The sequence below is a fragment of the Schistocerca cancellata genome, chromosome 4 (genome assembly GCF_023864275.1).
Source record: "Schistocerca cancellata isolate TAMUIC-IGC-003103 chromosome 4, iqSchCanc2.1, whole genome shotgun sequence".
In the NCBI taxonomy this organism is placed as follows: Eukaryota; Metazoa; Arthropoda; class Insecta; order Orthoptera; family Acrididae; genus Schistocerca; species Schistocerca cancellata.
In genome coordinates, this window is record NC_064629.1 from 739,901,146 (window position 1) to 739,925,415 (window position 24,270).

General features: G+C 41.0%; 1 protein-coding gene across 3 annotated transcripts in view; it reads right to left on the minus strand.

Moving 5' to 3' along the window:
- Positions 1–24,270, minus strand: part of LOC126183880 (mothers against decapentaplegic homolog 3-like) — a 216,129-nt gene that overhangs the window by 85,674 nt on the left and 106,185 nt on the right. For all 3 annotated transcript variants that reach the window (XM_049926184.1, XM_049926183.1, XM_049926185.1), the window contains exon 2: positions 6,738–6,931. In XM_049926184.1, coding sequence (XP_049782141.1) covers positions 6,738–6,931 — 194 coding nt within the window. The remainder of the gene's footprint in view (positions 1–6,737; positions 6,932–24,270) is intronic.

A 24,270-nucleotide genomic window follows, 5' to 3' on the forward strand; every position in this document is an offset into this window, starting at 1 on the left:
ATAGGAGATTTTGCACTGTTATTTGCAACAGGCAGAAGATGTGTTTTGTTGGTGTTGCACATTTACTCGATTTTGACCTAGATAAACTCATGCTGCAGTGTTCATCTTCGGCAAGCAAGTGTAGAAGTTGGCACGGAAACAGTCAAGTAAAAAATCCATGAAACTGACAAGTTTATTTAAAGCCGACTTTGGAATTTGCCATTGTGTGTGATGAGGTATGCAAGATTCATAAGCTGATTCAAAATTCTAGATTCACATAGTTTACTGTTTGCATCGCTTCTGCATAATCTTTCACAGACTGTATTGTGATATATAGTGAAATTTAAAAAATTTGTGAGTGACGCAATAAACCCGTACTGTTTGTTATCATCAACTGTAGAATTAATCTTGTTTGTGTTCTTTTAAAATTTTTGAGAGTAGTGTGTTTATCCTCATTCAAAACAATCATTCTCTAATTTCATAACATAATTACATGAGAAATAGGTTATTTTTTAGAATTTTCAGATGTTTACAAAACTACTTTTTCATAAGTTATCCGTACGAGTGTTTTGGATAACTCATATCGTAGCACGTCAGCATTTGTGGTTCACAGTTACTGCCAAAGAATAGATCTCAAATTTCACTGTATATTAACACAAATAAATGTGCATTTTTGAGAAGTTTCGGAAGTTACTGTTGGCCTGTGCAAAACCTAATTTTTAGTAAATCAGCATTTGTGATTTATTCACTGTAGCAGATATTGTAACAAACATATTGTGTTACATCTAGTTTTCTCTTAAAGAGGAGAACATATTATCTACATTTATTGCAAATCAACTCTATTTTTAACTTTGCTAACAATTAAAGTAAACCTCAGAAAATTTTATGAAACTAGTAACTTTTACCAAAGGTTTTTCTCTTACCTTAATAGAAATCTGATTTTGTGTATTTGCTTCAAGTCTTATGGTGAATTATTAATTTTTAATCAGCAAGCTTAGTTTAAAGTTATTTGTTCACTGTTATGTAATACATTGCACCTGCCAAAATCCAGCCCCACTGTGTACACTGTTCTCGGACTTGGTACGAGTTGGTTGACATTTGTAAGTAGCTGGAAATCACAATGACTACTGTCAAAACATTGTTGGCTGCTGAGAATTGATGTGTTGGAAGAGTTCACGAGAATCGTATATCTGTGGTATGGTACCCAAGGTACCTCAAGTACTATCCTCTGCTGTGGATTCTGCTCCTCTGCAGGAACTACGGAACCTATCATTACTCGCCCACTTGACTGCGAGTGGTGTTTCAATGGTAGATCTAAGTGTCCTGTACAGTGTGGACAGAGACCACGGAGGACTCAGTGTTATTATGATCCCCCCAATGAACACCAATGACCAAGTTGGAGGTGCTGTCTTTCACTGAAACTGAGCCAGTGGGACTCACTTCCACCTGTTTTGGGAAACCTAATTTGTCCAGCGTCAAGAGGTGGCAAACGCAAAAGGGTAGGGATCTATTAATCATCAGCAGTTCAAATGTATGGCAAATGATGGCACCCTTTAGGGAAATGGCAGCAAGAGACAGGAAAGGGCACCACTTGCATTCAGTGTGGATGCCTGGGAGCCTCATTCAACATGTTGAAGAGGCTATTCCAGCAACAATTGAGGAAATATGGTGCAACCAACTGCAGATTGTGGTGCACATCAGAACAAATTATGCCTGTCGTGTGGGCTCCAAGGTCATGCTTGGGTCATTCCAGTGACTGACAGGGAAGGTTGAGAAGGCCAGCCTCACACTTGGAGTTTCAATGAGGCTCACAATTTGCAGCACTGTCCCCAGAACTGATTGTGGCCCCTTGGTTCTGAGTTAACTGGAAGGACAATCAGACACTTTGAAGGTTCTGTGACAAGTTAAGCTGTGACTTCCTGGACTTGCACCATAGGGTTGAGAATTGTAGGGTCCCCATAAATAGATCAAATGTGCTCTACAGATCAGAGGCTGCTACTCAGGTTGCTGACTTCATGCGGGGTACGCACAGGGCTTTTGTATTAGGTGACTCTCCATCTAATCCAGATTATGATAGCTGTAGGAAACCCAGAAGTATCAGTGTATGATCGAAAGAAATGCCTCCCACAGCTTAGAGTATTAAGATCCTAGTGGTCAACTATTGAAGTATTCACAACAAAGTCCCAAAGTTCAAAGTGCTCCTGAAAAGCAGTGAAGCTCACATTATACTTGGTACAGAAAGCTGGTTGAAACCTAAAACTGATAGCAGTGAGAATTTTGGGGACAATTTTAAGTGTATATTGAAGGGATATGCAAATGGGAAATGGAGATGGTGTATTTGTCACAGCAGACAAGAAACCCAAATCCAACATGATAGAAATTGAAGTTACATGTGAGATTGTTCGGATAAGACTCAGTATGAAGTGTGGGCATAAAATGGTTACTGAATATTTCTACTGTCCACCAGAATCATCTTCTGACGTAACCGGAAACTTTAGAGAAAACTTCAGTTCACTTGTAGGTAAGTTCCCCAATCATACTGTAATCATCATTGGAGACTTTATCATCCATCAATCACATGGAGAAATTACAGTTTTGTTAGTGGTGGATGTGATAAGACATCCGTGAAACATTACTAAATGCCCTCTCTGAAAGCAACCTAGAACAGATAGTTCAAAACCCCACTCATGATGGAAATATATTAAATCTAATGACAACAAACAGACCTGACCTCTTTGAGGGTGGGCATATCGAAGCTGGTATCAGTGACCACGAACAGTCTTAGTACAAAGGACAACTAAAATGAGGATAAAGATTTATATGTTTGGTAAACTAGATAAAGAAGCAGTAATATCATATCTCAATGAGAAATTTGAAACTTTTAGCTCAGAACAGAAGCAAGTAGCGGAATTATACATAAAATTTAAAAGAACAGTTGACCATTCACTTGATAGTTATGGACCCTACATGGTATAGAGTCACTTACACAAACTCCCAAAGAAATAGACTACTCAATAATAGATGCAAGGTAAGGTAAAGAGCAGTATATACAGACATGATGAATGAAAAGCATTTGTTTATCAAGAGAGCAATGCATGAGGTTTTCAGTGATGACCACAGCTGAATATTGTCTAATAATCTTTCACAAAACCCAAAGAAATTCTGGTTGTATGCAAAGGCAGTTAGTGGCAACAAAATTAACATTGAGTCACTAAACAGGTGAGACAGGGACTAAAATTGAGGGCAGCAAAGCAAAAGCAGAAATGAAGAACTCGGTTTTCAAATGTTCCTTTACCAAGAAAAACCTACAAGTTTTACCTAAATTTAATTCTTGTACCACTAAAAAGCTGAGTGAAATAGACATTAATGTCAAAGGTGTTGAGAAATAGCAAAATTGTTAAAATTGAACAAAGCCCCAGTGCCTGATGGAATCCTTATCAGATTTTACACTGAATTTGCAACAGAGACAGCCCCTCTTTTAAGTATAATCTATTATAGCTCTCTTGAGCAAAAAACCATGCCCAGGGATTAGAAGAGAGCACAGATCACACTTGTCTACAAAAAGGGTAGCAGAAGCGATCACAAAACTACTGTCCAATATTGGGTTGACACCAATTTGTTGTAGAATCTTAGAACATATTCAGATCTCAAACATAATGAAGTATCTTTAACAGAAAGACTTCCTCCATTTCAAACAGCATTGATTTCAAAAACATTGATATTGTGAAGCCCAACTCACACTTTTCTCACATGACATATTGAAAGCTTTGGATCCAAGCTGACAGGTAGATGCAGTATTTTTTGATTTCCAAAAAGCATCTGATCCAGTACCATACCTAGCTTATTGTCAAAAGTATGGTCTTATGGGGTATCAAATGAAATTAGTGGCTGGATTGAGGACTATTTTGTAGGGAGGACACAGAGTGTTATCTTGGGTAGTCATCGTCAGGTGTAGAAGTAACTGCAGGTGTGCCCCAGGAAAGTGTTTTGGGACGCTAGCTGTACATGTTGTATACCACTGACCTCGCGGACAATATTTATAGTAAGCTCAGAATTTTTGCAGATGATGGAGTTGTCTATTATGAAATACTGTCTGAAAGAAACTGCATAAATATTCAGTCAGATCTTGATAAGATTTCAGAATTGTGTAAAGAGTGGCAATTTGCTTTAAATGTTCAGAAATGTAAAATTGTGCACTTAAAAAAAATGAATAAAAAATAAGTTAATCTGTGATTATAATATCGATGAATCACAGTTGGAACTGCCCAACTCATACAAGTACCTGGGTGTAACAAACACTGTGTACAGATATGAAATGGAATGATCACAAGCCTAAAGCAAGTGGTACACTTTGGGTTATTGGTGCAATGAGTCTAAAACGAAGATAGCTTACAAATCACTCGTGCAACCCAAACTACAATATTGTTCAAGTGTGTGGAACCTGTAACCAAATAGGACTAACAGGGGATACTGAACATATAGAGAGACGGTCAGCAAGAATGGTCAAAGGTTTGTTTGACCTGTGTGAGAGTGTCACAGATATGCTGAAGAAATTGAACTCACAGACTCTTGAAGATAGATGTAGGCCATACCGAGGAAGTCAACTAACGAAGTTTCACGAGTCAGCTTTGAATGATGAATCTAGGAATATACAACGACCCACTACATATTGCTCACATAGTGATGGTGATGACAAGATTAGAGTAATTACAGCATGTACTGAGGCATTTAAACAAGCATTCTTTTAATGCTCCATATGTGAATGAAATGGAAAGAAACCCTAGTAACTGGTACAATGGGATGTGCTCTGTGCCATGCACTTCACAGTGGTTTGCAGAGTATGCATGTAGATGTTGATAGTTGTACTACAAGCATAATACAACAGCATGAAGATGATCTGTATAATACACTTAATTGAAATTGTATGTTATATGTGCATGGTATGTGTTTATGCTACATTTTTATGTTTCATACTAGTTAGAAATATGTTTGACAAAATATTTGTGTGTGTAACTGCACTGGCTTTCATTTATCTTTTTGCTTACACTGTTGCTAATATATTTATGAGGCACTTGATAATAAGAGGAGGTCCTAAAATAGGCCATGGAATTAAATAAATATGTACATGATGCGGCTGAGATGGTTTCAATGAAACTTTGATCTCCTTGTAGATATAACAGCCATAGAACTCTAGAATTAACATGCACAAACGTATGCAAAAAATCTGCATCTACATCTATATGGATACTCTGTAAATCACACTTAAGTGCCTTGCAGAGAGTTCATCGAACCACCTTCACAATAAGTCTCTATTATTTCACTCTTGAACAGTGTGCGGAAAAAATGAACACCTATATCTTTCCATGTGAGCTCTTATTTTCCTTATTTTATTATGAGCCTGATCAGTGTTTCCTTAGTGAAAGGCCTTTTAATATTGCAAACAATATTTTGTGACAAGTTTGTGAAGTTATGAAAACAGGCCAGTACACAGAAGTGAAGCTGTGGTGATGGGTCATGAGACATTCATGGATGGCTCAGCCACTTAGAACACTGCCCGTGATGTCAAGGTTCTGGCTTCAAGTCCTGTTTTTAACTTCATTATCAAGGGAGTGATTTATCAACTTACAAGTGTACAAGGAGGTACCTAAAAAAAGCTGTAATAAGATTGCCATGGGTGGAGCTTGTGTAGTACACATTTCTGCCACTAGGCGTATACAGCACAACTCATTGCCAGTTCAGTGCCACCTCGGTTGTCAACCTGGCTTTTTCTGTTTGTCTGCAGTGATTGTTTTTGCTAGCACTATTTTGTTGTTGTTTCATTCTTTATGATTTCAAGTTTAAGTGAACAACATGCATCTGTAAAATTTTGTTTTCTACTCAACAAAAATGCTGCTGAAACTGTTTTAATGTTGGAAACAGTTTAACAAGATGATCCTAAATACTCTCAAGCATACAAGTGGTTCGCTTGATTTAGAAAAGGTAAAGTGTCGACTTATGAAAAACCTTGTTCTGGATGTCCAACAAGAGCGTAATCATTCAGAGTTTGTTCCCCCAGGTCAGATCATGATTCAAACCTTTTATTCGTGAGTTTTAAGAAGATTGCGCAACAGTGTTCATCAAAAAAGACCCCATTAGTGGTAGACAGTAGAGTGGTTCTTCCACCACGACAACGCACCTGCACACACAGCCATCTCTGTTTGACAGTTTTTGGCTAAAAATGGCATGGCTCCACTGCCCCACACACCTTACTTACCTGACCTGACTCCATTTGATTTTTTTCTTATTTACACACATGAAAAGGGACATGAAAGGACATCGATTTGATAACATTGAAGTAGTAACGAAAAAAATGAGGGAGGAGCTGTCAGCCATATGACGACAGAAAATGTTTCCAACAGTGGAAGCACCGGTGGGACAAATATATTAGTTGTAAAGGAGAATATTTTGAAGGGGATAGGGTTGTTTTGTAAACATTTTGAAAATAGATAGCTTTTCAAAAACAATTCCTGTTTTTTGAGTAGCCCCCTCATATAAAGAAATACCCTTAACATATTTTTGTAAGGGAAAGTTCAGTTTTATTTGACTTTGTAACACAGAACGGAATATGAATGGTATCTGATCACTGAGTTTCAGTTTGTTACCAACTTCTAGAGAATGTTGATAGAACTACCTGTAACAAATCTATCTTTGTGTACATTAATCCATTAGACTAACATGTTTAAAAATTCTTTTACAGTGTTAAAATAAGTTGATATTACCTGGTGTCTCCACTCGCTGATAGTGATAAGGATTAACACAGACCTCATCACGTTTCAAGTTGAAGGCATATTCACACGATTCAATTGCTCTGAGCTCATGATGCGACTGTAACTCCGGCCAGCGCCACAGTCGGCAATAGATAACGTGAGGTAAACCTTTTCTATGTGATACTTGCAGTCTTCCATCCAATGACCTACAACAGTTTCAAAATTACGATATCAATCACTGCATTCCATCAATAAATGAGTATAAATGCAAATTTGCAGAAAAAAATACTATAGAACTTTATCTTCACAGTTTACTATAACGGCATCACATCTGGAACAGTGTATGAATGGCAGGTAACTATTTACCACAGCTAAGTTCTCAAGTTTATCTACATTCTAGGTTCTCATGAAGGTAACTGAAATTGAAAACTTAATAGGAGTTTCATATCATAGCATCTTCTAAGTTTTGAACCTAAATTTGAAGACTGAAGCAACTGCCACTAATTGTTACATATATAATGCAGAATGTAGTAGTTGGGCACCTGGATGTGTATTTCACAGGGGGAGAATATAATGCACATATCTTTTTTTATCATTTTATTTCGTGGATGACTACTACTCATTAACTTTTACAATTGCCAGTTTTTGTTGTGTTCTACCACCATCTTCAAGTCTATAAATAAGAAAACAAAATCAACTACATATAATAATGTAGGAGGAAAATATTAAAAGTGCCCTACCAACATTGCAACAAAAGAAGCATTGTAACACAGAGGCACATGCATTGTCATAAGCCTCTTCTCCATACATTACAATCTTCAATTTTTCGCATCCAAGTTGGTCCAGTTTGTTTCGCTGTTATCGGCCCATCTTCAGTTGGGTTGTCCTCTAGCTGTTTTCTTATTTCAAGAAGTCCACCATGCAATCATTTTGTCCATTTCCATTGTTCCGTCTCACTGAATGCCCTGCCCACCTCAATTTGTGTTTCGTAATGATCACTATCATGTTCTCAACTTCTGTATTTTCTTTTATCCATTTTAAACCCTCTTCTTGTTATGCCCAACATGTATCTATCCATTGCTTGTTGGGAAACACCCAAATTTTTGAACTTTCTGTGCATTTAATGTTGTGTTTCATTTCTGGCAGTATACACTTTCAGTTCAAACTACATTTGTAATTTACTTGTAAATACCACATTCAGTTTCACAAATTAACTTCGAGTCATTTTTACCTTCATGCTTACTCCTTCAAATGTCCATTCGTTTGTTGTTTTCCTAAGCACTGAAATTTGTCAATTGTTTCTATAGTTTTATTATTAGCTCACACTGTTTTCCTATGAGCATACTGATCTTACATTATTTTAGTCATAGTGTAATTAATCGTCAGGCCTAGTGTTCTGCCTGCTCTGCTCTGTTCCACAACCCTTTGCTCAAGTACTTCTGGATACACAGAAAGCAAAACACTGTCATCTGGGAACTGGTGGTGGTTCAAATAACATTTGTTTATGCATGTTCCTTCTTCATCCCAGTTTAATGATTTGAGGATCCCTTCCGAGGTTTCAGAGAATAGCCTTGTTTAACTCCTTTCTTATTTCCAAAATTTTCACTTTCTTGATGTAATCAGATGGAATGTGAAGCCTTGTTATACATATTCTTCAGCACACTGATGAAGCTAGATTTTATTCCTTTGTACTATAGGGTTTCCAGAAGAGACTAACACCGTCATACAGTCTCACAGTACATAACACCGCTTCTTTCTGCAACTCCTTTGACAACCTGCAACCAGTAGACAGTCCATCACATTACATACACTTCCAAAGCCAGCTTCTCCTTGTGCCTGGTTAAAGTTCAAAGTTAATACTATAAGGATTTTTGTAAAAGTCTTGTATACTGCTAACAAAAGATGAAAGGGCATGTAGTTCTTCACATCTTCCATGTTGCCATTTTGCAGATTAGAAAAATTATAGGATTGTTTCATCTATCTGGTATCATTATCTTATACTAACATTCTGTGAATAATTGTGGGAGTTCTGCTTCCATTCTGGAGCTAGTAAGTTTGTTCCTCACTGCATCAGTAACAAGTAGAACACTCACTGTAATACTAGCATATGTCAAAGACTATGCCCAATCTTATCATATACTACACTTCTAAGTCATAGTGAGGTATTTCCTACAGTTGACAATCTTGTGCAAAGATTTTTAATTTTTATATCTTATTTTATTAAACATTCATTTAATATATCCTGGCTCACAGGCATTTGTGTTCCAATCTGATTTAAAATTTGAAGCTCTTCCTGAATTTCTAAATGTTGTGACAGAAGATGCACGAGTCTATGCAGCACTAAGTAGAAGTAAATGTAGCTCAATGGATGACTGGACCTTGCAATTACAACAACATTCTTGCATGTGTGTTTCCGCAAGTCTTGGACACACATTTCCCACCCTTCCTGAAATCATAAGCTCCAGGAAGATAACTGTTTTTTTCTACTAGAGTAATGCGGTGAATAATATTTTTGAGTAGGATGTATTCATTTTCTGCACTAGTGAAATAACACCTCAGTCTCCTTGAAGCAATATGATGAACTCGTCTATATATCACTTATAATACATTAATTTTCCCTTACTTCTTCAAAGAATCTTGTTTCTAATCAATTGATACAATTTTTGCCATCATAACTAATAATTTGCCTCCTGCAATAGATGTGAAGTAATTATACACCAACAGGAAATCGAGCATAACCATATGTTGACGAGCTTTGCAAGTTGTATTCACCTAGGAATTACATTTTTTTTATTGCCTTGATAGCCTCCTTTAGTGAATACTAGTGTACATGGTATTGGTTTACTATGTTTAGTGAGATTAAGATGGCATTGTTTGGGATTTCAATGTTTTTATTTTTATATGCAAAGCTGTCAATATTTTTAATGATTAAATATATTAGATGTGTGAAGCATTCAACCAGTTTTTCCATCCTTAAATTCAGTGCCTAATTTTATGCTGTTCACAACTGCTCTGATGAATTTATCATCCTTGTGCACTTTTACTTGTGCCCACAAATTTCTCTCTGTTGGGAATACAGAAAGTTGGAATTACCCATTTTCTTCTTTGACTCACTGTGGAATTATCTGTAGTCCTTTTTAAACTTTACAAAACATTTTTAAATAATTGTTTTGCAAATATGTTCCTCCTCATAAATAACTAAAACTGCAGTACCATCCTTAACAGCTTTGTTTAAAAAGGAGTTACTCCACATTTTAGTTTAGCCACTGGTTATAAAGTTTTGCTTTCCTATACAGGGTGTTACAAAAAGGTACAGACAAATTTTCAGGAAACATTCCTCACACACAAAGAAAGAAAATATGTTATGTGGACATGTGTCCGGAAACGCTTACTTTCCATGTTAGGGCTCATTTTATTACTTCTCTTCAAATCACATTAATCATGGAATGGAAAAACACAGCAACAGAACGTACCAGCGTGACTTCAAACACTTTGTTACAGGAAATGTTCAAAATGTCCACCATTAGCGAGGGTACATGCATCCACCATCCGTCACATGCAATCCCTGATGCGCTGATGCAGCCCTGGAGAATGGCGTATTGTATCACAGCCATCCACAATATGAGCACGAAGAGTCTCTACATTTGGTACGGTGGTTGCGTAGACAAGAGCTTTCAAATGCCCCCATAAATGAAAGTCAAGAGGGTTGAGGTCAGGAGAGCGTGGAGGCCATGGAATTGGTCCGCCTCTATCAATCCATCAGTCACAGAATCTGTTGTTGAGAAGCGTACGAACACTTCGACTGAAATGTGCAGGCGCTCCATCGTGCATGAACCATATGTTGAGTCGTACTTGTAAAGGCACATGTTCTAGCAGCACAGGTAGAGTATCCCGTATGAAATCATGATAACATGCTCCATTGAGCGTAGGTGGAAGAACATGGGGCCCAATCAAGACATCACCAACCATTCCTGCCCAATCGTTCACAGAAAATCTGTGTTGATGATGTGATTGCACAATTGCGTGCGGATTCTCGTCAGCCCACACATGTTTATTGTGAAAATTTACAATTTGATCACGTTGGAATGAAGCCGCATCCGTAAAGAGAACATTTGCACTGAAATGAGGATTGACGCACTGTTGGATCAAACATTTGCAGAAGTGTACCCGTGGAGGCCAATCAACTGCTGATACTGCCTGCACACACTGTACATGGTACGGAAACAACTGGTTCTCCCGTAGCACTCTCCATACAGTGACGTGGTCAATGTTACCTTGTACAGCAGCAACGCTGACATTAGGGTTATCGTCAACTGCATGAAGAATTGCCTCGCCCATTGCAGGTGTCCTCGTCGTTCTAGGTCTTCTGCAGTCGCGAGTCATAGGCTGGAATGTTCCGTGCTCCCAAAGATGCCGATCAATTGCTTCGAACGTCTTCCTGTCGGGACACCTTTGTTCTGGAAATCTGTCTCAATACAAACGTACCGCGCCACGGCTATTGCCCCGTGCTAATCCATACATCAAATGGGTATCTGCCAACTCCGCATTTGTAAACATTGCACTGACTGCAAAACCACGTTCGTGATGAACACTAACCTGTTGATGCTACGTACTGATGTGCTTGATGCTAGTAGTGTAGAGCAATGAATCGCATGTCAACACAAGCACCGAAGTCAACATTACCTTCCTCCAATTGGGCCAACTGGCGGTGAATCGAGGAAGTACAGTACATACTGACTAAACTAAAATGAGCTCTAACATGGAAATTAAGCGTTTCTGGACACATGTCCACATAATATCTTTTCTTTATTTGTGTGTGAGGAATGTTTCCTGAAAGTTTGGCCGTACCTTTTTGTAACACCCTGTATAAGGTAGTAACTACTTTGACAACCCACACACAATGAAAATATTTTAGAACCTGTAGCCACAGACAGGCTGGATCTTTTCAACAGTGTCAGAACAGAGACAGTGATTAGTAATCGTGATCTCATCATAGTGACAATGGTTACTAAAGTTAATAAATTCATCAAGAAGGGCAGGAGAGTTTTTATGCTGGAAACAGCAGATAAGCAGTTGTTAGCACCCTACTTAGACAATGAATGGACATCATTTGGTTCCAATATGATGGACACAGAAGAATTATGAGCAAAGTTTAAACTGAATGAAAATTGCGATCTGCAGAAGCATGTGCCAAGTAAGTGGATTATGACAGAAAAGAGCCACCATGGTTTAATAACCACATTTCGAAAACACTGAGAAAACAGTGATTGTTGCACTACCCGGTTAAAAAAACAATACATGAATATCGACAGATAAGAGTCAGAAGATATTTGTTTGCATACAAAAAAGACTGACGGCTGGAGCACACAACTTCCACCATCATATGTCAATGAAAGATCTTGCCACAAACCTTAGAGAATTAAGATTGTATGTAAATTTGCTAAGTGGGTCAAGGGCTTCTATTTAGTCACTTGCCACCTATGCTGGTGAGACAGTAGATGACAGCAAAAGGGAAGCTGAAATTTTAAATTTTGTGTTTAAAAAAATCATTCACACAGGAGGATTGTACAGACATCAAATCATTGACTGTTGCACAGACTCCTGTATGGAAGCCATAGTAGTGGGAAGCCCTGAAGAGTTGAAAACAAATTCCTTCTCAGGTCCAGATGGAATCTAAATTAGCTTTTACAAAGAGTACTCACTGCCACTGGCCCCTTACTTAGCTTACATTTATCATGAATCTTTCACTCAGCGCAAGTCCCAAGTGACTGGAAAAAAGCACAGGCGACTTCCATAAATAAGAAGAGTAAAAGAAAAAAATTGTAAAATTACAGACCAATATAACGCTGGTGTGCTGCAGAATTACTGAGCATATTTCAAGTTCAAATATAATAAATTTCCTTGAGACAGGAAAACATCTGTAGACAAATCAACATGAATTTAGAAAGCATCACTCAGGTAAAACCCAGTTTGCCCTTTTCTGACACGACATCCTGGGAATGGTGGATGAAAGGCAACAGGCAGGCTCCATATTCCTACATTTCCAGAAAGTGTTCGACACTGTGCCCAATGACAGACTGTTAACACAGGTCCCAGCATATGGAATAGGTTCTCGATATGCGAGTGGTTTGAAGACTTCTTGAGTAATAGAACCCAGTTCATTGTGTCAGATGGCGAATGTTCATTAACAGACAAGGTTGGTTGGTTGGTTTTAAAGGGACCAAATTACGAGGTCATCCTACATGTATTGAACAAGGAATAATCCTTAGAGGAAGGATACAAACACCAACGGAAGCCAGACTGTAACCAAGATACAATAAAACAGAGAGAAAATCAAGGAGAAGTAAGAAGGGAGTGAGAGGGGCAGGTAAGGTGGGTGAGCCGCTCTGCCCAGAATGCATATGGAGGCAAGACAAATCATTAAAAATGGGAAACATAAAAGAATAAGGAAAACAAAAAGATGGAAAGGGTAGGGGCAAGGCCAGATCACTGAGCAAGGGCTTGCATGAGACACCTGGGTCAGAGCACGCAAGGAGTGCCCCTCCAACCCTTCAGGTGGTCAATGAGGTCACAGTGGTTTACAGAGACAAGTAAAAACCATTTTTTGTGGTTGAAATGTAAAATCCAGTCAGCTGCATTGGCGTTGTCTGCTAGCAGCAGAGATACACGACAGGAAGGTTGAACTATCATCGCAACACAGCCAAGTTTGGGCAGCCTAGTAGGATGTGGGTCACCGTCAGATGGGCACCAATTGGCAGGTTAGGTGGACCATCGTGTCAGAGAATGTGGCCATGGGTCAGCAAAGAGGGGCCAATGCGTAGCTGACAAACAACAGTGGGTTCACTGCGAGAAGCGCAAAGGGGAGACTGCCACGTGGTCGTGGTCGCCTTTACTGCCATCAGTTTGTTTGACAGTCCACAATGGATCATTGTGAGTTCCATACCTACAACAATTGATGGTGTAGAGTCAAGCAAAGGTCCAGTTCCGAGACCCCTATTTCCAAAATCATCACTGTGGTAGTCAACTTTGCCAAGTGGTTGGCATGTTCATTCCCTGAGATCCCAACATGTCCAGGATTCCAAACAAACACAACTGGCCAGCCATCTTGATGGAGGTCAGAAAGAAGATCCTGGGTAGTCGTGACTAATGGGTGACAAGGGTAGCACTGGTCTATAGCCTGAAGGGCGCTCTGGGAGTTGCAGCAGACTAGAAGCAGGTTGCCAGCGAAAGAACAAGCATGGCTGAGGGCTCATTTGATGGCCACCAATTCAGCTGCATCCATCTGGCAGGGAGCGTACTTCATAGCACCTTGTCTGTATGTATGCAAAACCGGTATATCCATTGACTGTTGAACCGTCAGTATATACCACTGCCGAAACTAGAAATGCATCAAGGACAGCCAGGAACAGGTGGCAAAACGCCATGGGGTCAACTGAATCATTCAGTTCAAAGGATAAACTGAGACAGAACTGAGGTCAGGGTACATGCCGTAGGGTCATAAGGCATTGCTACCTGACAACAGGCAACAGTGGGGGAAGTTCAAGTTCAGAGCACAGACACTAGTCCAACCGCACCTGTGACCCCAGTTCTGGGTCTCTGTTGTGGGAGGTGGATCTCCCTAATAGGAAAAAGGATGTGGTCGTTTGGATGCTTTGGGGAGCTGCAAACTTGTGCAGCATAACTGAGTAGCTGTTGTTGGCACCTGATCCTTAGTGGAGGCTATTCACAGGACTAGTCTGAAAGGCTCCTGTTGCAAGTCGGACCCCACAGTGATGTATCGGGTCCAGTGACCATAGTGCTAAGGGCTATGCCAAACCATATGCCAGACTTCCATAATCAAGGGGGGGAGGGGGATAGGATCAGGGCTTTGTAAAGGAACGTAAGGGTAGTGTGGTCTGCACCCCAGCTGGTGTTACTGAGGCTGTGTAGCCCACACCTTTGCTGAAGTTGGTGAAGATGGGGAAGGCATGTCAGGTGGGCATCGAAGACCAGTCCCAAAAAGCAATAAGTGTCCACCACACTGAGTAACTGACCATCAAGGTAAAGTTCTGGTTGTGGATGAACAGTACAACAGCAACAGAAGTGTATGACATGAGTCTTGGCAGCTGAAAACGGAAAGAAGTGGGTGAGGGCCCATGACTGAGCCTTTCGAATGGCACCCTGTGGTTGGCGTTCAGCAACACCCTCACTAGAGGAGCAATAGTGAAAGCAAAAATCGTTGGCATACAAGGAGGGTGATACTGAATACCCCACAGCTGCTAGACTGTTGAAGGCCACTAGAAAGAGCAGGGACACTCAATATACAGCCGTGTGGGACCCCATTCTCTTGCATATGGGGGTACTTTGGGAAACACCAACTTGAACCTGAAAAGTATGGTGCAACAAGACGCTCTGGACAAAAGTCGGAATCTGGCCTCTGAGATCCCACTCATATAAGGTAGTTAGATGTGGTGTCGCTATGTGATGATGTTAGTCTTTTGCAAGTTGACGAAGATAGCAATAAGGTGTTGATGTCGGTCAAAAGCTGTCCGGATAGCAGATTCCAGGAAAATCAAATTAACAGCAGTGGAACAGCTTTGGCGAAAACTTCCCTGGGATGGATCCAGAAAACCCTGAGACGGAAGGAGCCAACACAGCTGCCAGCTCACCATGCACTGAAGCAACTTCCAGAGAACATTTGTAAGGCTGTATAAAATATTCTCGGTATTCTTGCCGCGTCAGTTCTAGATAAAATCTCGAGCTTTCGACGATTACCTCCATCGTCATCGTCAGGAGCTGACTGTCTCCACTGCTGCTATGGTAGCCTCTATATAGCCCGAAGACGGCTTCTGATTGGTCGGCTTCTGATTGGTTGGCGATTACGTGCTGCTGTCGCAGACGGTGTCACTGTGTGCGCCGGTGGCGCCACCGCTTCCGTTTGAACGTAAACCTTGGAAGGAACGTCTCTGCTGCTTCTCTGCATCAAGCGCTCGTTTCCACGCACAGCTCAGATGGTATCCGCTATCGCGGTTAAAGTTCTTTTGGCTCATTCTGATTTCAACAGCCTCCTTAATAACCGAATCCCAGTACGTGGAGGCATGGGACAGAATTTTAGTTTCATCGAACAATATTTTGTGTTTGTTCGTGAGGCTGTGCTCCGCAATTGCCGATTTCTCAAGCTCTCTATTTTTAATGTGGCGTTGGTGTTCTGCGCAGCGTTCGGAAACGGTACGAATAGTCTGACCTATATAATTGCTTCCACACTCACAGGGTATATTATAAACACCGGGGACCCTGAGGTCGAGATTGTCCTTAACAGGGCGCATCATCTCCTTAATTCTCTTAGGAGGACGAAAAATCGGTCTAATGCCACGTCTACGCAGGACTCTTCCTATTTTGCTGGAAATTGCGCCACAAAAAGGAAGAACCGCAATTGGTGTATCATCCTGTGAGGTTGCAGCATTATCACGTTTCCTTCTTTTGGAGAACGCTGCCTTTATATCGCGTGCACTATAGCCGTTCTTTCGGAACACGTTCTTTAGGTGATTAATCTCGAACCTTAAGTGGTCCTCGTCAGAAACAGTTTTGGCTCTATATACCAACGTGTTCAAAACGGCTCTCTTCTGAGCAGGGTGATGGAAACTCTGTGCGTTCAGGTATAAATCGGTATGCGTCGGCTTACGGTATACAGAGTGGCCAAGACGTCCGTCCGTCTGTCGTTGTACTAAAACGTCTAAGAAAGGCAGTCTCCCTTCCTTCTCCATCTCGACAGTGAACTGGATGTTCGAATGGATTCTGTTCATGTGTTCAATGAATTCTTTAAGAGCTTCTTCGCCGTGTGGCCAGATCATAAATGTATCGTCAACGTAACGATAATATCAGGTCTAATATCAGTAGAGAGGAGAGGGAGGGGCTCCGTTTACTTCAGAAGGATGAAGATCTTGTCATATTACCAGCTGACAAAGGAAATGCCACCGTGGTCCTTAATACTACCGAATATCATAGAAAAATGACTTCACTGTTGGAGGACAGTACGTATAAGTGTCTTAAACGGGACCCAACTTTGACGTACAGCAGAAAAACCATGAAGTTACTGAAAAATTCTGGGCTTCCAGACGATATTACAAAAAATCTCAGAGTCCGAGCTCCTCGACCGCCCAGGTTGTACGGACTACCGAAGCTCCATAAGGAGAATGTTCCCATGAGACCTATTGTCAGTGCAATTGGTTCTCCTACTTATAAGCTGGCCAAATACTTAACAAAGTTGATGACTCCTATAGTTGGCCGGTGTGAACATCACATCAAAAACTCCCAGATGTTCATTGAGAAAATCAAAGATATTAGAGTTGGTCCAAATGACATTTTAGTCAGCCTGGATGTGGTGTCGCTGTTCACAAAAGTTCCTGTGGAGGACACTTTGAAAATGCTGGCGGATCTTTTTCCTCCTGAAACTATAAAATTGTTCCGGCACGTGATGACGACCACCTACTTCTTGTATGGTAATAAATTTTATGAAATGACAGACGGTATGGCAATGGGCTCTCCGTTGTCTCCATCACTGGCTAACTTTTTTATGGAGAATTTTGAAGAACGTGCACTAAATTCGGCTCCCCTCCGTCCGTCCTTATTTTATCGTTACGTTGACGATACATTTATGATCTGGCCACACGGCGAAGAAGCTCTTAAAGAATTCATTGAACACATGAACAGAATCCATTCGAACATCCAGTTCACTGTCGAGATGGAGAAGGAAGGGAGACTGCCTTTCTTAGACGTTTTAGTACAACGACAGACGGACGGACGTCTTGGCCACTCTGTATACCGTAAGCCGACGCATACCGATTTATACCTGAACGCACAGAGTTTCCATCACCCTGCTCAGAAGAGAGCCGTTTTGAACACGTTGGTATATAGAGCCAAAACTGTTTCTGACGAGGACCACTTAAGGTTCGAGATTAATCACCTAAAGAACGTGTTCCGAAAGAACGGCTATAGTGCACGCGATATAAAGGCAGCGTTCTCCAAAAGAAGGAAACGTGATAATGCTGCAACCTCACAGGATGATACACCAATTGCGGTTCTTCCTTTTTGTGGCGCAATTTCCAGCAACATAGGAAGAGTAGACGTGGCATTAGACCGATTTTTCGTCCTCCTAAGAGAATTAAGGAGATGATGCGCCCTGTTAAGGACAATCTCGACCTCAGGGTCCCCGGTGTTTATAATATACCCTGTGAGTGTGGAAGCAATTATATAGGTCAGACTATTCGTACCGTTTCCGAACGCTGCGCAGAACACCAACGCCACATTAAAAATAGAGAGCTTGAGAAATCGGCAATTGCGGAGCACAGCCTCACAAACAAACACAAAATATTGTTCGATGAAACTAAAATTCTGTCCCATGCCTCCACGTACTGGGATTCGGTTATTAAGGAGGCTGTTGAAATCAGAATGAGCCAAAAGAACTTTAACCGCGATAGCGGATACCATCTGAGCTGTGCGTGGAAACGAGCGCTTGATGCAGAGAAGCAGCAGAGACGTTCCTTCCAAGGTTTACGTTCAAACGGAAGCGGTGGCGCCACCGGCGCACACAGTGACACCGTCTGCGACAGCAGCACGTAATCGCCAACCAATCAGAAGCCGACCAATCAGAAGCCGTCTTCGGGCTATATAGAGGCTACCATAGCAGCAGTGGAGACAGTCAGCTCCTGACGATGACGATGGAGGTAATCGTCAAAAGCTCGAGATTTTATCTAGAACTGACGCGGCAAGAATACCGAGAATATTTTATACATAAGTGCCGCCGCGAAAAACTTCGTTCTCATTTGTAAGGCTAACTGGCCGATAGCTGTCCATCTCTAGGGGATGCTTACCTGGTTTCAGTACCAGGACAATAATAATGTTCTCGCCACTGAGATGGGAACACGCCCTTGCTCCTGATATGGTTGAAGATGGTAATGAGATGATGCTGACAATCCACTGACAGATGTTTGAGCATTTGGTTATGGATACAGTCTGGCCCTGGGGCTGTATCAGGTCAAAGGGCTAGGGCACTGAAGAATTTCCACTCACTGAATGGAGCATTATAGGGCTCCATGTGGCAAGTAGTCAAAGATAAGTGCAACTGCTCCAACTGCTGTTTAAGGACATGAAAGGTAGGATGATAGTTCTCAGATGCAGAGGCTAGAGCATAATGCAGATCGAAAAGTTCCGTTATGGCGTCTGGGTCAGCGAAAACAGCACCTTTCAAGGAAATACCAAGTACACCTGCTGAGGACAGATATCCACAGAGGCATGTGATCTTCACCCAAACCTGCAAAGGCTGTGTACATGGTCCAATGGTTAAAACATACCGTTCCCAGCATTCTTACTTCCATCGTTTTATTAAGTGACACAATTGAGCATGAAGCCGTTTCAAGGCAATAAGGCACTTGACGGATGGATGCCACCTATGGTGTTGAAGAGCTCACCAGAGATCTCTAATGGCCTCAGCAATTTCCGAGGTCCACCCCAGTACTATCCTGATGGGAAGATCCCGAAGAATAGAGGATCGGTATGTTGGCTCCTGATAGAATGGTTGCTGTTGCAATCTGGACAGCCATGTCAATGCCTCAATGTAGTGGGGAGCTAAGAATGACAATGGAGGTGAAAGCATCCCAGTCAGCATTGTGGAAAGCCCATCTGGGTGTGTGCCCAGGGGAGTGAAACTGAAGAGGGGACTGTAAGATCGTGAAGTGGTCACTACCACACAGGTCATTGTGGACCCTCCAGTGGATGGATGGGAGAAGACCAGGGCTGCAAATGGAAAGATCAATAGCCGAGTAAGTTACACGTGCCACAATAAAGTGTGTGGAGGCACCAGTATTCGAGAGACAAAGGTCAAAATCTGCCAGTAAGTTCTGATGTTATCGCAGCCAGTGATCATGGTTCCACCCCACAAAGGGTTATGACCATTGAAGTCGCCCAGGAAAGATGGAGGGAGCTGAGAATCACTGCAGACAATGCATTGAGACACTCCTCCATCAGGAGGGACGGTAAGATCATGAAATGCCCTAGCCAGAGCAGCCACAGCCTCCAAAGTTGTATGAAGAGGCACAAGTTCGCTATATACAGAGTTCAGAACACAGGTGCAAACTCCACCTGACACCCTATCACAATAGGCACAATTCTTAAAATATGAATATTGTGAATATTCTCACACCCGTACCTGAGATTCTGGACATCTACACTGCACAGACGTCTGCTAGGGTCATCATACTGTAACAGCTGCAGTGGCAGATCGTACAGCTACCACAGCACAGACAAGAGGGCTCCACAGCACAGACAAGAGGGCTTGTGAGTCCAGATGTGTCAACACGAACTGTTGTAAAATGGTTATTAGCAGTGGGACTATGGGCATGCACATCTTTAGCCCGTCTTCCAGTCACCCCACAGACTCGACGTGCACAGCTCGACGGGGGATGTCAGAGGATCACTTGGAAGATGGAAAGGCATGCTGTGGTCCCAACATACTTATTGTAGTCATGACACACTGTCAACTATTTCACGATAATACAAAATGAGCTGCCCTTATTTGGACTTTTTAGATATCCTCCATCAATCCTGTCTGGTAAGGCTCACACGGCACAGCAGTACTCTAGCAGAGAACAGACAAGCGTAGTGCAAGCACTCTTTTTAGTAGGCCTGTTGCATCTTTTAAGCGTTTTGCCAATGTAACGCAGTCTTCTGTATGCTTTTCCCGCAACGCTATCTATGTGACCGTTCCATTTAAGTTGCTTGTAATTGTAATTCCTATGTATTTAGTTTAGATTTGTGTGTTTTATCGTGTATCCAAAATTTAAAGTATTCCTTTTAGTATTCATGTGGATGGCCTCACACTTTTTATCATTTAAGGTCAACTGGCACTTTTCGCACAATACGGATATCTTGTCTAAATCATTTTGTAATTGGTTTTGATCTTCTGATGACTTTACAGAAGGTAAATGACAGCATTATCTGCAAACAATCTAAGAGGGCTGCTCAGATTGCTGTTCCTAATCTTTATAAATGATGTGGGAGACAGAGTGCTTATAACAGTTCCTTGGGGAACGCCAAATATTAATTCTATTTTACTCAATGACTTCCTGTCAATTACTATGGACTGTGGCCTTTCTGACAGGAAATTACGAATCCAGTCGCACAACTGAGACGATATTCCATAGGCACGTAATCCGATTAGAAGTCTCTTGTGAGGAATGGTATCGAAAGCCTCTTGAAAATCTAGAAATATAGAATCAATTTGTGATCCTCTGTCGACAGCACTCATTACTTCGTGAGAATAAGGAACTATTTGTGTTTCATAAGAACAATATTTTCTGAATTCGTACTGACTGTGTGACAACGGATCGTTTTCATCGTGGTAATTCATAATGTTCGAACAACGTGTATGTTCCAAGATCCAACAGCAAATCGACGTCAGTGATATGGATCTGTCATTCATCGGATTACTCCTATTTGCTTTCTTGAATATTGGTGTGACCTGTGCAACTTTTAAGTCCTTAGGTACAGACCTTTCGTTGAACGAGCGTTTGCATATGTTGTTGAAGTAATTGGTATACGATCTGGACCGGAGGACCTGCCTTTATTAAGCGATTTAAGCAGCTTTGCTAAGAATATCTACTTTAAGTTGTCATGTTGACAGGAGTTCTTGACTTGAATTCTAGAATATTTACTTCGTCATCTTTGGAGACAGAATTTCGGAAAACCGTATTTAGTAACTACGCTGTCACTGGTAACATTACGACCGCTGTTGCGCATTGAGAGTATTTACACTGCAGAGCCAAAGAAACTGGTACAACCGCCTAAAATCGTGTAGGGCTCCCGCGGGCACGCAGAAGTGCCGCAACACGACGTGGCATGGACTCGACTAATGTCTGAAGTAGTGCAGGCGGGAATTGACACTATGAATCATAAAGGGCTATCCATAAATCCGTAAGAGTACGAGGGGGTGGAGATCTCTTCTGAACAGCACGTTGCAGGGCATTCCGGTTATGGTCAATAATGTGCATATCTGGCGAGTTTGGTGGCCAGCGGAAGTGTTTAAACACAGAAGAGTGTTCCTGGAGCCACTCTGTAGCAATTCTGGACGTGTGGAGTGTCACACTGCCCTGTTGGAATTGCCGAAGTACGTCGGAATGCACAATGAACAGTAGCTGATCAGACAGGATACTTCCGTACGTGTCACCGGTCAGAGTCGTATCTAGACGTATCAGGAGTCCCATATCACACCAATAACACACGCCCCACACAATTACAGAGCCTCCACCAGCTTGAACAGCCCCCTGCTGACATGCAGGGTCCACGGATTCATGAGCTTGTCTCCATACCCGTACACGTCCATCTGCTCGATAAATTTGAAACGAGACTCGTCTGACAGGCAACATGTTTCCAGTCATCAACAGTCCAATATCGGTGTTGAATGGCTCCAAAAGCACACATCGATGATGTTTTTATTTATTTCTTTTACTTACACGTCAAGTTCCGTAGGACCAAACTGAGGAGCAAATCCCTAAGGACATGGAACGTCTCAGTACATGAAATTACAACATAAAAGAAATAACAGATAAAAATAAAATGATTACGAACCCGAAAAAAACGCAATCAACAATACAACAACAATCAGCTTACTTTTTTCAAGGATCTCCTCGACAGAATAGGAGGAGTGACCTATGAGGAAACTTCAGTTTCGATTAAAAGCGCGTGGATTACTGCTAAGATTTTTGAATTCGAGTGGTAGCTTATTGAAAATGGATGCAGCACTATACTACACACCTTTTTGCACAAGAGTTAAGGAAGTCCAATCCAAATGCAGGTTTGATTTCTGCCGAGTATTAACTGAGTGAAAGCTGCTTATTCTTGGGAATAAGCTAATATGGCTAACAAGAAATGACAGTAAGGAATATGAATATATATATATATATATATATATATATATATATATATTGAGAGGCCAATGTCAAAATACCCAGACTCGTGAACTGGGATCGACCAGGGGTTCGTAAACTTACAACACTTATTGCCCGAACCGCAAGTTTCTGAGCCAAAAATATCCTTTTAGAATGGGATGAGTTACCCCAAAACATAATACCATACGACATAAGCGAATGAAAATAAGCAAAGTAGACTAATTTTCTTGTCTAACGATCACCATCACCCACTTCAGATAACGTTCGAAGAATAAAAATTGCAGCATTAAGTCTTTGAACAAGATCCTGAACGTGGGCTTTCCACGACAGTTTACTATCTATCTGAACACCTAGAAATTTGAACTGTTCAGTTTCCCTAATCATATCCCCATTCTGTGAAATTAAAACGTCAGGTTTTGTTGCACTGTCTGTTAGAAACTGTAAAAACGGAGTCTTACTGTGATTTAGCGTTAGTTTATTTTCTACAAGGCATGGACTTAAGTCATGTACTGCACTATTTCCATCCGAGCCAATGTCTTACACAACATCCTTTACTACCAAGCTAATACTGTCATCAGCAAACAGACATATTTTAGAGTTACCCGTAATACTAAGAGGACATATCATTTATACAAATAAGGAAAAGGCGTGGCCCCAACACTGATCCCTGGGGCACCCCCCCCCCCCCCACTTGACTGTACCCCACTCAGACCTCACATCACAGCCATTCTCTACATCGTTAATAATGACCTTTTGTTGTCTGTTGCTAAAGTAAGAGGTGAACCAATTGTTAGCTACTCCCCTTATTCTGTAATGGTCCAACTTCTGGAGCAATATTTTGTGATCAACACAATCAAACGCCTTAGTTAAATAAATAAAAAATACGCCTATCTTTCGAAACCTTTTGTTTAACCCAACCAGTACCTCACAAAGAAAAAGAGGATATAGCATTTTCAGTTGTTAAGCAACTTCTAAAGCCGAACTGTACTTTTGGTAGCAAAGCGTGTGATATAAAAGGATCAATTATCCTTACATACACAGCCATTTCAATAACTTTAGCAAACACTGATGGCATTGAAATAGGTCTAAAATTGTCTACATTATCCATTTCTCCCTTTTTATAAAGCGGCTTTACTATTGAGTACTTTAATAATCATTCCGGAAACTGACCATTCCTAAAGGAAAAATTACAAATATGGGTAAATACAGGGCTAACATGTGCAGCACAGTACTTTAATATTCTGCTAGGCACTCCATCATATCCATAAGAGTCCTTAGTCTTCAGTGATTTAATTATTGACTCAATCTCCCCTTCGTCTGTATCACAGAGGGTATTTCAGACATCAATCTCGGAAAGGCATTTGCCAAGAAAGTTATATGATTCCCTGTTGCAAATAAATTTTTATTTAATTCACCAGCAATGCTCAGAAAAAGATTGTTAAATACTGTACATATATCTGATTTATCAGCAACAAAAACATTTTTACTATGAATTGATTTTATATCGCCGACCTTGTGCTGCTGACCAGACACTTCCTTCACAACTGACCATATGCTTTTAATTTTATCCTGTGAATTAGCAATTCTACTTTGCATACCACATACTCTTTGCCTTCCTAATGACA